This window comes from Glandiceps talaboti, chromosome 11 (assembly GCF_964340395.1).
Source record: "Glandiceps talaboti chromosome 11, keGlaTala1.1, whole genome shotgun sequence".
Lineage (NCBI taxonomy): Eukaryota > Metazoa > Hemichordata > Enteropneusta > Spengelidae > Glandiceps > Glandiceps talaboti.
Genome location: NC_135559.1, coordinates 20128008 through 20143245, shown reverse-complemented (window position 1 = coordinate 20143245; position 15238 = coordinate 20128008). Strand labels below are relative to the sequence as shown.

Below are 15238 nucleotides of genomic sequence, written 5' to 3'. Positions count from 1 at the left end.
TCTGTACTTTTCTTCCAAAAGTATCCTGAAAAGCATACAAACTGTCTAAATGTGATCAGATTTACCCTTATTCTAAATTTTTACCAGATTTATTTTTTTGTTACCTGGGTTCTAAATCTTCCGAAAAACTTGGTCTGTATATAAGGCCTAAAAAAATTGTGTGGTTCCGATTACATTCAATTTTAGAATATTAGGTGGGTAGGTAGATTTTATATATTATTTTCATAGGTATTTTTGCATGTGTGAGTGTCGAGGTCAGTATGTTTACCATTGTTTGCCATATGGTCTTTGTGTTATTGGTTTCTTCCCATCAGATGTACAGTCATTACAGATTGGAAGAACAGTTTTATATTGTCTTTTTAAGATGATGTCATTTTCCACATCCACTTTTTCTCGCAAGACTTCAAAATGTTCACAATTTTATTATTTTTTTCCCTGAATACATAAAAAAAGTTAGGGTCAGCAGTGAAAAACTACATTGTACATGTAGGTGGGGGAGGTAACTGGAACCAAACATTTTTTTCTCAGGGCTAATACATGTATAATGGCATGGTGCATGCAATATATACAATACACATGTATATGTGCATACACCAAATGTAGATTTATGTCAATTCACCTTTTAAACTGGAAGGAACAAAATCTATCAATGTTGATCACGTTAGCAAACGTACTTAGCCCAGATCAGAACACACTGTAGACTATATGTACATCTTTCCATTTATTCATTCACACAATTTTCCATACACTAAGGCATTACTGCTACTGTAGGATATTCTCTTCATTAATAAAAGAAATCTGAAGGGGGATTGCTGATTGAACAATTTATGACACAAGCTCTTGGAGAAATTCTGGCCATAGTCCAACATTGCGCTGTTTGTGCGCAGTAATGGACTCATTGATATTCATACGATTATGTCTGGGTTTTGTACACTGTTGTGATGGAAATTGAAATATCTTTTTATCACTTTCATGGGTATCGTAATTTAAGGAACTTAAAGAGAGTCTTGTTCAAAGTTGATATATTTCTTATCAACTTCATGCATATCATGAAATAAAGGAATTTATAGAGTACATGTAGATGGCCCCATCTATTTTTGTTGTCTATGTGGTTTGTTCTACAGTGGTGGTCAAAATATCACTCAAACCATTCAAAATAACCATTAATTTCTTTTAGAATTTCCATAAAAGCTACTTTCTGAGGTATAATTAAATTATTCACTCAATATTTTCCTTCATTCAGCCAGGAAATACTCATGACCTAAGGGGTTTGTTACTACGAGTCTTTAACTAGTAATAGTGACAAGGCCCTTTAGGTCACTAGTATTTTCCAATTGCTGAATGAAGAAAAAATACTGGGGGAGTACATGTACATGTAATATCTACAATGTACCTGCACATTTATGAATATTCTTGCAGTTATCAATTTTATCACAGGTCTGTGGGTTGATGGAATTCAGGTACATGTACAATAATCCTTTCAGATTCTATGGAAGCGGGGAAGTGGGGGGGGGGGGGGGGGTAAGGGGATACTTGTTTGTACACAAAAAACTACAAGTTGAGAAAACAAGAATACTATGCCAATACAAAGTGTCAAGACTAAGAGATTAGGGTACATGTAGTTGTGATGTCATCACCAGAGCTTTTCCTATAAACCCTTGCAGGAAAGCTCCAACATGGCTGAATACATATCATGTGCAGTAGGGCTTCTTCACAAGATTTCAAAGTTTCTATGCAAGTCAACAAAGAGATTTTTTACATCACACAAAATCATAGTCAGCAATGCAACAAGTATATTACGATAGGAATGAGCCAGGCTTGACTTTTTTTAGTTTTTACTGCTCAAGTCAAGCAACAATCATCACATCACAGGAATGAAAATACAGGTCAACACAGTTTACTGTTTTGTATGTAAGTCAACCAGAACCAGTTTATACTTTTACATATCCAAGTTGGTCATTTTATAATTATAGGCAATACTTATTGAACCTGATTGAAGTCAGTAAATGGCTATTGTAAACCAACTTTTTAAAAATCTCTACTACCATGATTAGTTTGAACGTACAGCTTCATAGAAATAAAAAGGCCTACTTAACTTAGTTGTAACAATAGTTGTAGATTTCGGCCATTTCAGTACTCACTGTGAATAAATACAAATAATGCAACTTCTGGAGATAACGTTTATCTTTTTTTTTAATTTTCTATTTCCTGTACTGTGCTTCATACTTGCCGAACATGACATCTGTTCTTCGCACTCGGCATGAAGTTTCCGCGCCATGGAGAACGTTGAATTTATAACATCAAATGCTCTGATTTATTAATGACATCAATTGAAAATCATGCTGTGAAAAAAACATCAAACTGAGAAGGAACACACGCTGATGAATACTGAACAGGAAGAGTGCAATTTAGTTCACAAGATCAATAAGCAATGCAATGAGCACTTGTAAGTAAACCTGACATCATGAGCGATACACAGATGAATAATTCAAACCTTTCAGATCGTATTTATTTATGTATGCAAACTGCAAATCAGGAGTAATTTGCTGACTTGGCAATATTACCTTTGTAATTGTGATAACGTATTGGAAGCTAGCACATTGACATTTACAAAAAATTATACTTTCTGACTTCTTCCAATACAATAAATATGATTGATGCTATCGTAGAGGTAATTATTGACTGATTTTTACATCCTGAGCTATGATTTATATCATTTGTAATTATTTTAATTTGGCTCAAAAGCCTGCATATTGAGCCAATCTTATCTTGTTAACTAGGTCTGGCTATAAATTATATCGAGATGATCACAGATTGGGCGATGGATTTCCATCTCATCAACAAGTACAAACATGTACATTGTATGAATGTAATTATAGAACTGTGTCTCTGTTCTCTGTGTTTTTATTATAAAACATCTTGAAATCACATATAGTTTTATACTATACAATTTACAATTTACAAACTACATACATCGTCGCAAACCACGGCCAGTTTTACGGCAACGTTCTTAACGAGCCTCCCACATTTTAGAAATAATAACTCTGGCTTGCGAGAATAACTACATAGTAATCAACAGAATATTTTAATGGATCAGTGTGTGTGTTTTTAACAATATCACACCCCAGTCAGTCAGAAATATGGAAATTGGCACAACTACAATACCATACGTTGTACACCTCCCTACATACACAATGTACATATACATCTAATCTAGCTTTGCTTATATGTTCAAAACACATGATTTTTAATACATTTGTAGATATATGTTCTTATGATTCATTGCTCCTAATACAGTACGGTTCAAGAATTTCCTTCCAATGTGCTAGCCTGGTGTCAGCCTGATGTAAACTTTACATGAAACCAGTTGCTACTGTGTAACATATGATAGTGAGGTATTACATGTACAATATAATGTCAGACTGAAGTTAGCAATTTGAGGTATGGGATACTAAATGTAACCTGATGTTAAAACTGGGCTGGTGCAGGCATTTCAACCCTTCCACTTACTACTGTGTAACACATGCTAACTAGTGCATAGTGTCAGCTCTTCACAAGCCTGATGTTACATGTACATTTTGTAATTTGGGAAATACTTATAATAATAAGAATGATTTATTTCGAGAACCAGCTCATACACTAAAAAATTGCACAAAAACACACAAAACCCCCCAACAAAAAACTAATTAAAAGTTACATAGCTAAAAACAATCCATCAAAAATCTTTTCCAAAATTTACTGTTAATAATCACAAAATCAGATAAAGATGCTGTAAACACGTGCTTTGGGGGTTGTGATATGTCTTTGCCCCACTCCCTGAGTTCCGGGAATGCACAATTCCAGAGCTGCTACATCATGCTAGCCCTGTCAGAAAGCAATTGCTAATCTACATTGTATATTGCCCTGCTTTCTTTTAACCTTTATTAGTATGACAGTCAAGTGCAATACTGATGAAAACCTTGAACTACTTATATGTATGTCACTTGCATAGAAGCCATAAATATAAATAGGCATCATGCTCAAACTCCTACAGCAAATTAATATGCACAACACTTCTACCAAATTTACATACTAATGTTATAGCTGTACTCAGTACATGTATATTTATGTCTATTTGCATCAATCTGAAACACCTACTTTGTCTAAAACTGTTGGTACAATTGGCTAGATGGCTATCCAGGCCAGCTTTAAAGATGTCTGAAGACAAATAATAACTTGTCATTTGGCCTATCGGTAGGTTAGTCCTTGTCATAGAAAGTCTATGATTTACATGTACAACTGACTTTTAAAGTTCTACTTTAATTAACTAGGGATGAGTACACTGAGATTTGTTCAATGTCTACATCATGTATGTGAATAATATTTCTATACTGGAGTGTTGGAATTAGTCTTGATTTGCTAACATGTAGGTGTTTTTTTTGTAAATATCCCTCTGATAGACAGACAATTACCAGACTCGCAGAGAAGCCTTCTTGAAAATAAATTGTAAGAACATGATTGTCTGAATCTTAAAGTACATGTAGCTAAGGGGAGGGAGCTTTTTAGAGTAGTGGGTTCCACCTTATGATTTAACCTAATAATCAGGGTTCTACCCAGCCTTTGTCCAAATAATCAGGGTTCTACCCAGCCTTTGCCCATATTATCAGGGTTCTACCCAGCCTTTGTCCAAATAATCAGGCTTCTACCCAGCCTTTGTCCAAATAATCAGGGTTCTACCCAGCCTTTGCCCACATTATCAGGGTTCTACCCAGCCTTTGCCCAAATAATCAGGGTTCTACTCAGTCAGAGTGGAGGGTTCCAAACTATATTTATGATTTTCCAAAAACAATACAACTTTATTTGAAACGTTCCTTTGTTATACAAATTTTCCAAAGCCATCGTAACTTTCTGGAGAGATCATTGGATCATGATCTGATGATGTCAGCTTTTACTATCAAAGTATAAATTGTGAAGTCTCGCAAGAAATAGTGGATATGGAACTGACATCAACCAAAAAAGACAATATAAAACTGTTCTTCCAATCAGTAATGGCTGTACAGCTGATGGGAAGAAACCACCAACACAGAGACCATATGGAAAACAACGGAAAACATAACTACCTGAACTAGACACTCACTCATGAAAATACATATATATAATATACATATAAAATAAAACAAAACAATCTACCTACCTCACCTATTTTAAAATTGAGTGTAATTGGAACCACACAATTTTTTTTTAGGCCTTTGGAAAGTCATGACATACATGTACAATGTATGCAATCCAGTCCCTATACATACACATATGCTACATCTCCAGCGTGCAAATTAAGATACAAAGCCATTACTTATCAGTGAGGATAAATCATTATCCCGAAGAGACAAGGCATCTCACAAATGAGTTTTGATTAGTTAGCCTGACTACCACTACTAAACTAATTCTGATTTGACTCATGATATTCACCTTCTTAATTAAATCATTACCTAAGCTGTGACCACACATGAAATCTTGCTAATGGCCAATTAAAATTAAAAGTATGGTTTTCATTACACAATACTGAACATTATAAAGTTTGAAAATTGTTTGAGTTTGAAAAAAATAATAAAAAATAACAGTATTTTTTATTTCAGGTGACATGACATTTTTATAAATTGTTCTTAGTATTTTTTGTGTTACTACTTTTCAAAGTTTCTATTTTTCATTCCATTTTCACAATACTTTCAAGTTACATACATTAGGGGTTAAATATTTACGTAATTTGTTGTTACGTAAGTCTACAGAGTGTAAACAAAATAGCAGTATTAGTAGCCTACGGTGAAATATGTATAAATGATTATGAAAGTATCTCAATCTTCCTGAACTTTGACCTCACATGCAAATAACCCCAAACTTTGAGCCTCAGCTCCTCAATCATCTGAAATTCCACCCTACCAGCTAATGTTTCCTGAACTTTAACCTTTTATGCAAATATATCCCAACTTTGAGCCTAGATCTTCAGTCACTTAAAATTTCATCCTTCAAACTAGCTCTTCCTGAATTGCAAATATCACCAAACATTTATGCCTTGGTCCTCAATCCCATGATCCTTCACACAACACTTTGTGAACTATTACATTTGATCTTTGACCCTTCTTTGTTTTGAGACCACCCCAGTGACATACATATGTATGAAATGAGAAATGGGTCAGATGAAACGAGACAATTTCTTGATGGATGTTAGACGAGGAAGGTAATATCACACTTAGTTGATATATGACTACATTTGCCATAGTTGGCATCTTTTATAGCCCATGACATACTCTACATCCCACTGAAAGCAGCACATAGTCACTGTCTACGATACAGCACACCTGAGGTCCTAAATTATCATATGAGATCGGTGAAGTAGCCTCAGTAGTCAGACTTGTAAAGAGCTGATACAACAAATCAGCAAAGTCAAGAATGTACAACAGTGGCCAGACTGTGTAAAAGATATGGCTTTGTAGTCAAGGTAACGGGTTAGAGTTGGGATAGGGTTATATGTAGATCCCATAATGTAAAACTGTTTGTATTGTAGACAACAAACAGTCACTGTTTTTGCATTCACACGGCATAGAAGAAATACACCAGACTGTGATTGCACTGAGATAAACAGCAGACTGACATAGTTGTGGTCAACCTACTGGGATTGTGTTTTGGGATAGGAACCGGGTTAGACTCTCGCCATCATCTGTAATGTCTGCAGAGGATGGATGGACACAGAACTGATTTGTCTCCATGCCCACATCTACTCTAAATATTTACCAACAATCTTCTGATTTGTACATGGAAGTAAACAGTATGTGTGTACATGTACATACTACATACATATATGTATTTCATCAGTACATTCCATTAAAATTTCCTTAGACTTCCCAATGTTAGACAGAGTTAGTATATCTCACAAATAAAGATAAGTGAATGGGACATAGACAAGGTGGTGTTTGCATTTCACTCAAACTCCACTGCTATGAAAGTAGACGGTAACAACATACTCATAACTTTGATTGTAGAAGGCCTTCAGGAATACCCACCTACAAACTCACTACATACTTATACATTAATTTTATAATAACTACTGGCAAATCTACCATTATGTCTTTTGTAACTTAGGATTCTGAGCTTTCTCATCCCCTGTCAATGTGTCATAGTGTGTGAAAATAGAGTAACTCTGAAAAGTTTTAACATTGGGTAGATCTTACGCAATCCCCCCCCCCCCCCTCCATAATTTCCCACTTCCTTTACACTGTTACAGCAAACATACATTTGTACATGTACACCACATAAAATAGTTATTATGATTCTACAATAGTGAACTGATTCTCACCTTGTCCCTAATCACAATGTCATTCTCCATGATTGAACATGTTGTGTGGCTACTTTGCATAACTGACAGTACAGTGTATTATGTAATGCTTTCTATCCACCAAATACATGATGACCGATGACTGAATTGCGGTCACACACTGACAACTTTTCACTCTGACGAGATCACAACATGAATCTCCTTGTGGATAATGTGAATGGGGGAAAAAATGTATTGCACTTTTATTCCAAATGTTATTAATTCCATTCAAAATGACAGAGTAGAATTCGCTAATCTAAAAATGTAATGGGATGGCACATGCATACAGTACTACATGTATGATTATACATTGTATCTGCATTGTAACCCACATACATTGTTTGTTTTTTGTACCAGTACATATTTTATAATACCTGGACCTGTATGAGATTAAATGGTATATTACACATTGTAATAATCGTGAAATCTCTGATTGCAAAAACCCTATAAACCACCATGGCATTACACTATCCTACAAAACATTGTTGTGGCAACAAAAAATCATTGGAATTATACTCAAGCAGAGTTTTCCCATGGCCTTTCTCGAGTAATGTAGAACCCTGTGATTTCTTTAAGAATGACACACAGGAAGAGAATTAATATTACAGTATAATCTAGTGTTGTGTTAATTTCCCACAGTATCGTTATTTCCTGCGAGGGGAAACATTGCTCCCCTAATGCCATAATGAGTAGAGGGAAACATAATTATGATACTGCACTTGTCGACTTGAAAACATCTTGTGCCCCTGGCCTCCTGATCTTTCAGTGAATATTTACGTCACTCATGTTTTGTAGAACAATGGAATGACTTGAGATTAGTGATCATATACTGTAGGTAACTTTCACAGTCATCTGTGGGTAAAATGAATCCTTCAGTCATTTTACAGAGGTTTTCCACAAACATACAAAATGTAGTCCTGCTTGCAGACAGTGTACGAGATGTGATACTGACTATGTCCCTGAACACCGAGAAGAGAAGAAAGGGACAATGTCAGAATCATGTCCCGACTTACTCTGTCTGCAAGTAGGACTACCTCTAACATTGTTGTATAATTCCCATGAAACAATGCTAGCTTTATCTAACCCCCCCCCCCCCCCCCTCTACTCTCTGTTGTAGGAGTTCTCAAAACCTCAGCAAAAAGGAGTTCAACTACCAGAATTACACAATAACATACATGTATAATATATGCAATACTGAAAACTGGTGAAAACCATATCATAATTCATTTAAAATACACCACAAACCAAATAATCTACTGCTCATACTTTCCATCAATACATGTACATGTAAATGTTTTGACTTAAACGTTGTGGGAAATCTCACTGTCACAGAGGAAAGGGGGGGGGGGATTTGGCAAGAGAATTTCATCCAATAATATTCCATAATTATGGCTGGAAACTCCTGTAAAAAACCTACCGAATTCACAGTATACATTGAGTTTATTCTAACTTCTGTTAGTAAAACCACAAACAATATGAGCCTTTACATAAATTACATAAATTACAAACACAAACTAAAACTGTGGTCACAACATGTTGCTATAAGCTATTGAAAGGACCATTGCTGTAATTATACTCCCAGTAGGGTGGATCAAATGATCTGTGGTTACACTATCTTGATTTAAGGACAGAGTAAATTACATCCACAACAGAGGCACCTACATTGTATCACTCACATGTGTGTAATCAACCAACAATAGCATTACATGTAGTTTGTGTCCACCTTAGTAAAACCTAAACCCAGATTACTGAGGTGGTAAGTCCCATTTTGTTATTTTGTTAATAACATTTGTCTTTTTTTTTTTACTGAATGTATAATCAAGAGCCTGTGAAATTTTTAGGATAGATCATACTTAAAGTGCATTTTATTTCATAAAATTGATATGATCATCTCACAAACATATTTTTGATGAATGTTTTTACAGAGCTATAATTCCAACATGTGGTGTTCGTGCCTACACATTATATTCAATAAAGTATTAGCATTAATCTCCAATCCTTTAATACATTTCTCAGTGCCTATCATTGATATTACTTTACTAATAAAAGTGACACATTTTACAGAAATATTTACATGTAATAAGTTCCCTACAATAATGTCTATACACCAAAATGTCATATGTGACGGTATAGTTCATCATCTTGCCCTCCATCATGATTCAAGTTCGAACAGAATTTCAGATAACCATGGCAACAGAATGATAAAATAACTAATAATTGATGTTAAACTTTATGAGGAATGTTCAGTCGTATATCAATATGTAAGAACTACAAATAATTTATGGCCTGTATTTTTTTAATGTTAAGTAGGTTCTTCACAAAAATAATATTTATAAAAAACTATAAAACTGTTTTTAAACAAGCGAATTCCATCATTTCACAAAAGTTCACACATTACTTACAGTAGTCCTATAACTTAATGACTAGTCTGTTTCCATGGTAACAAGATAATGAAAATCAGATTGTGTCTTGCATATTTAATGTACTACTTGGGTTGACAATATTCCAAGAAACTACATGTATTCATTATTACGTACTCATTATATTATTCACCTGCCTGCTGTAATAGTTGCCTTTGATCCTAACTAACTTAACATTATGCATGTACCCGGCTATTAACTACCTTAACTTGGGAATAAATGATGTATATGCTCTTGGGATCGCTGATCATATGTAGGTATGCATGTACACAACCTTGGGAGAATTTTAAAATGATGGCTAGATGACCCAGTGCCTACAGCTGGCACACTTCAATGTATTTCACTCCAAATCACACAAAATTCCCCTCTTCACTGCTCCCTGTTAACTTAAGTGGCAATGAAATAGGTCAAGTTCAATACTGAATCTGTGTCAAGACATGACATCAATACGTAACGAGATCTAGCAGACGGCTGCATTTTAAATGGCGATGTCAATGAAGCTAGCTCAGGGCGTGACGACAGAACTTACGAAAATTACTATTTGATTTCCGCAGTAATTATTCCCATAATTTAATGTAAAATTCGTTTACAGTTTTCAAGATTAGGTATTTTTTTCGTTATGAACCGTCGTTGGCTTTGTAACTGACCATGTTTATCGCACTGTCAGAGCGATCAAGAAATTTCATTCATTGCCAATTCTATTCATGTTGGATTGTTGGGTTGATTTTATCCATCAACCCGATTCGTTATGTCTTGGGAAAATGGGCACGGCACCAGTCTTCAACACAAGGTTAACCATTCCAGTCGTTTTATTCCGGTGAAATCAAATTATTTCCATCATAACGGAAATAAGCCCTGATCTGATTTCTAAATTACACCGTTCATTGACGAGACGGGAAAATTTCCAGACGAGACGGAAGTGTTCACACTCTGGCTTGAAGATTGAATAAACACATTCATTATATGCATAATAATAATACGTAGCGACAGTGAAGCACTGTCAACTAAATAACTGTACATTATAATGGCCAATATTTTGTTTTATCATAATGTGACACATCTACCTTTAACATAAATACAGAAGACTCAGACTCAAACAAGCCGGCTATAAAATCGCACTCTCATCTTTCATTCCTCTCAGCTCGTTCATAGCATTAGCCGGCATTTTTGGGGTCGATGTGCTACATGTATGTGTACTCACCGCTCTGTTCGCCAAGGAAAACTAGTTTGAATTTCCGTAAGGGGTTCCCGAAATCTCCCGAAGAAGACATTCTAGTGTATTCTGTAAATTAAAACTGTCCTAATAAAAAAGGTTGGTAGTTCTTCCACTTCGAATCGAAAAAAAATTCTCCGTAAATCAGTGACTTAGAGCTGAATATTATCGCCGCCACGTTTGGAGCCTCGTTCTCATCACAATTGAACATGCGCAGCCAAGGGCAATGACGTCACAGCAAAGGGTCAAAGGCCAGAGGGCAAGACCATTGTTCCTACAGGTGTGTTTTCCTTGGGAAATGTTTACGAAGTGACTCATTTCAAATTTCTTGACGATGACTTCAGAATTAGTCACCAATAAAACTTTGCAACGACTTAAATGACACGAAGCAGTCTTGATTCATTTAGTATTTTATGCAGTGATTCACCTGTAAATGACGGGGTTATTTTGGTCGAGTTGGCAAGTTTTCAAGTTTATAATAATTTATATAGGAATCTTTGAGTCTAGAGAATAAAACAGGAACTGTTGTTGTTTCAACAAATATTCCCAAAGCAATTTTACATCACGACACTGAAAATTGTATTTCCTTCCCAATACATTCAGAATTGTGGGTTTTCACCAAATATTAACCCTAGAAATATAATGTATGAGCATTTTCCATATTCATGAAAAACAATTTTGTTTACTTGTTTTTCTTGATTATTTTTTATCTGTGCTAACTTTGATTTGAAAAAATAAAAATGTGTTGATTGTTCAAACACTTCATACATTTCAAAATCAAAATATGAAATATGTGTAATATTTAAATGATAAGTATCACATACAGTTATAGAAGGGTTACACTAGACAATGGGCTTTTTCCTTCTTTATTTAAATAAAAAAAAAACTTTGTAAAAACATCTAGCTGTGTTGTTGAATGTCAAATTATAACCTGAGAGGGTGATAGCAAAATAGTTGGGTGAATGCGTAAACCCATCATGTACTACAAGTAACTGGGAGTAATAAAAAAAACTGTAGGACACCATTTACCTTAAATAAACTTAAAGTGAATTACAAGCTCAAAATACTTGAAGATTTAGGCACTACCAATCTAGGGACACATTTCCTTTTTGTTAATGAGTCCTCTAATCTTGGTTCAAATAAAACCTGATATGTGTTTTCAAATTACTTTTGTGTGATAGACACACATGATATGTGGTATATTGTGTATGTGGATCATCTGAAGGTTAATTATTGTCCAGAATACAGGGAAATAAAAAACAACATCTTTGTATGTACCAGAAAAATTCACAACCTGTGAACAAAAACATTCACACAATAAACTGGGGTCCGATCCTAGAGTTAAATTGTCTCTGTGCAATCATTATTTTATTCCAGTTTTATAATGTCACAACCATAACATAACTTATTTACCCATTCCTTCATCTGTACTGTCTTAAAGGCCCACCTCGAATTAGTATTAAAATATTGGGCTGAAAACAGTTGCCTGGTAGCGCTTTAGGAAAAGTTGGTCCAGAATAAAAGAAAATGATCCTATGTAATCTCGATCTAATTAAAATCTGACATAGGAATACGATTTATTTACCTCTATTTCCTTCATAGAATGTCCTTTGTTTTCATTTTTATTTGTTCCAAATCTGATTTTAATGATATCGTTTCAATCTGTATGTCTCTACTCTTCTGGTAACATTAATGTGATGACAAGGGATTTGAAACATGGTCCTAATTGTTGGCTGAAAGTGAACTGAGTTCATTAAATTAGAATGGTTCAATTGCACCAATAGCAATGTTGTAAACTAACAACAGGAAGGAAATATACCTGCAGTTATTGTGAGCTTATCAAATTCTATACTGAATTAAAATGTTTTATGGCATAAAACATTTTGAGAAATGTTCTGTAAAATGCTGTGAATAAAGATCAACACCACAGATTGGCTACATTTGGTTATCTTTATTGAAAAGGTACATTGATGCAAAAAGGCAAGTCAAATTACACTTTCATCTGAATATATATTGCACAATAAAATACAATAGTTCATTTAATATATTCGTAGAAATCTTAAAAGTATTGAAAAAATAACTTATTTGAAAATCTCAAGATCAATGCAAACATAACCACATTGCACTTCTTACTGAGTTTTGTGTTATCATATAATAATTTCCCACTGGTTCCTGTGGATAAAAATAACTAGTTGTAATATTATCACATTGAAAATATTATAATCATAAACAACATGTTACTGTGATTTTTTCAGACAGTGACGTGTATTGTTAGACTTTTAACTTTCTTCATTTATATTTTGATTGATTGGTGTTGTCCTGACAAATCTACAACAACATAAAATATTAATTGCCATGGCAAAGTATACTTTTGTGACTTTATAGTAATACCCAAAAGACTATCACCTAAGAAATCATAAGTTATATTGTATTTTACTGCAAATAAATGACACAAAAGACTAATTTATGGCAAGTCCTGTCTGACTTTTCAACATCCTGTTATCATTGAAGGTGTGAAAGTTTTCTAAATTTGGTCTAATAGAAGTGCAAAAATGATGCACTGCGATCAGACTTTCTCCTCGAGGGACAAGTTTGCTTCTTGATCACTCATGTGACATCATGTGATTGTCCCATTGCAAGTACACTTGTAGTGATTACTGCTATCAACTTACATATAACTTGGAGTTATGTTTGGTAACTTTTACACAACTTTGAAGTCTTATAAAGAAGCCCTACTGAACTGCATCTGTTCTGTTATTTTGGGGATTTCCTGCAAGGGTTGGTGGGAAAACACTGCAGGAAATTACATGTTACCACAATCCCTTTTGTCATTTGTAAATACAATGACAATGTTAACATTTCAAGTAAAATTTAACATTATGCTTGCGAAATTGATAATACACACTTCTAGTATTGAATTTCACTTTTGTTCCAAACACAACTTTGAAAATTTTACCTGAAACTTTTGACTGCACACTTCAGTCTTTGTCAACAGATTGACCCACTATTCAGTACATGTGACCTTATGGACACATGAGCCTAATATGGGGTCATAGCTGCCTGGAAGTTTATATCGCCCTCTGTCTCCGTGCAATGATGGCACGGCTAAGCTTCCTTCACTCCAAATTCAATACTATGCTATACAAACACAGATGAATTTCCATTTCAATGAAAACTTCTGTTTTGAAGTTGTCATATACAATCCTTAATGTGGTTCCTGTAGCACAGTCCATGAAAAAATACCAGTACGTTTGTTTGAATAAAGTGTGAGCCAAGGACAGACTTCACACGCAATGGCAAAATTAGGTAAAAACAATAATTTACAAAAACAGCAGCAGGCACCTCTGATGTAGATACACATGATACTTTTATCAGTTTGTCATCTCTGTGGAAGTTATACATAAATGTATCAGTAACAGTTGGACTCAATAATTATAATGTGTAGCGTTCTATAACTAAACAGAGTTATGGTGTGTATACTTTTTTTGGTGTGTTTGTTTGAATTTGTCAATGACAGACTTCAGGCAAAGACAAAATTAAGTAAAAAGAACACTACAAATGGATACAAAAAAAACAAGAGATGCCTTTGATGCAGATTCACACAATGCTTTTATCAGTTTGTTTTAAATAATTCTGTGGAAGTTATAATGTAACAGTTACAGTCATATTCAACATTATAACTTGTTAGTAGTGCTTGTGGTGTTAATACTTTCGATAAGTTACCGACACAATTACATTTTATTTCTTAGCATGAAACATTGTCTCATTTCTGCTTACCATAAGGAAGCAGGTTAATGCATTGGTGTGTTTTCATGGGTCGTACCATCTTATATCATGCTAGTGGGTCAAAACAGAACAAGGAAAGTCACAGTGGAATCAAATCATGGTTTTGACTGGGAAATCAAATGATTGCCATATTTGTGATATGCCTAGGTTATATAATTCTACTTCAAGTAATGGGCAATGAAGTATATATATTACAAACAATTCATGTAAACGGTTGATTTTACTTCCTTCCCAAGGATAAAATACCAGTAGTTTATTCTAGCACCACTGTACTCCAACTTTTAAGTTTAAGAAGTGCCTTAGACTGGAAAAAAAATCAACTAAAACACAACTATTATTGAAGGGTAATATTTGATAATTCTCTTTGAAAACTGGACTGGACCTGAAAAAACTCTTGTTTCATACAATTTATATGTCAGTAACACAAACTGATAACATAAGGTGTACAATCAGCCTGGCATCTTATATTTAGGG

At 34.5% G+C, this 15238-nt stretch overlaps 1 protein-coding gene across 2 annotated transcripts in view; it reads right to left on the bottom strand.

Moving 5' to 3' along the window:
* The window catches only part of LOC144442819 (ras-related protein Rab6), a 52156-nt gene extending 40971 nt beyond the window's left edge, over positions 1-11185 (bottom strand). For both annotated transcript variants that reach the window (XM_078132192.1, XM_078132191.1), the window contains exon 1: positions 10967-11185. In XM_078132192.1, coding sequence (XP_077988318.1) covers positions 10967-11036 — 70 coding nt within the window. In that variant the 5' untranslated portion in view covers positions 11037-11185. The remainder of the gene's footprint in view (positions 1-10966) is intronic.
* Positions 11186-15238: the final 4053 nt, after the last annotated feature.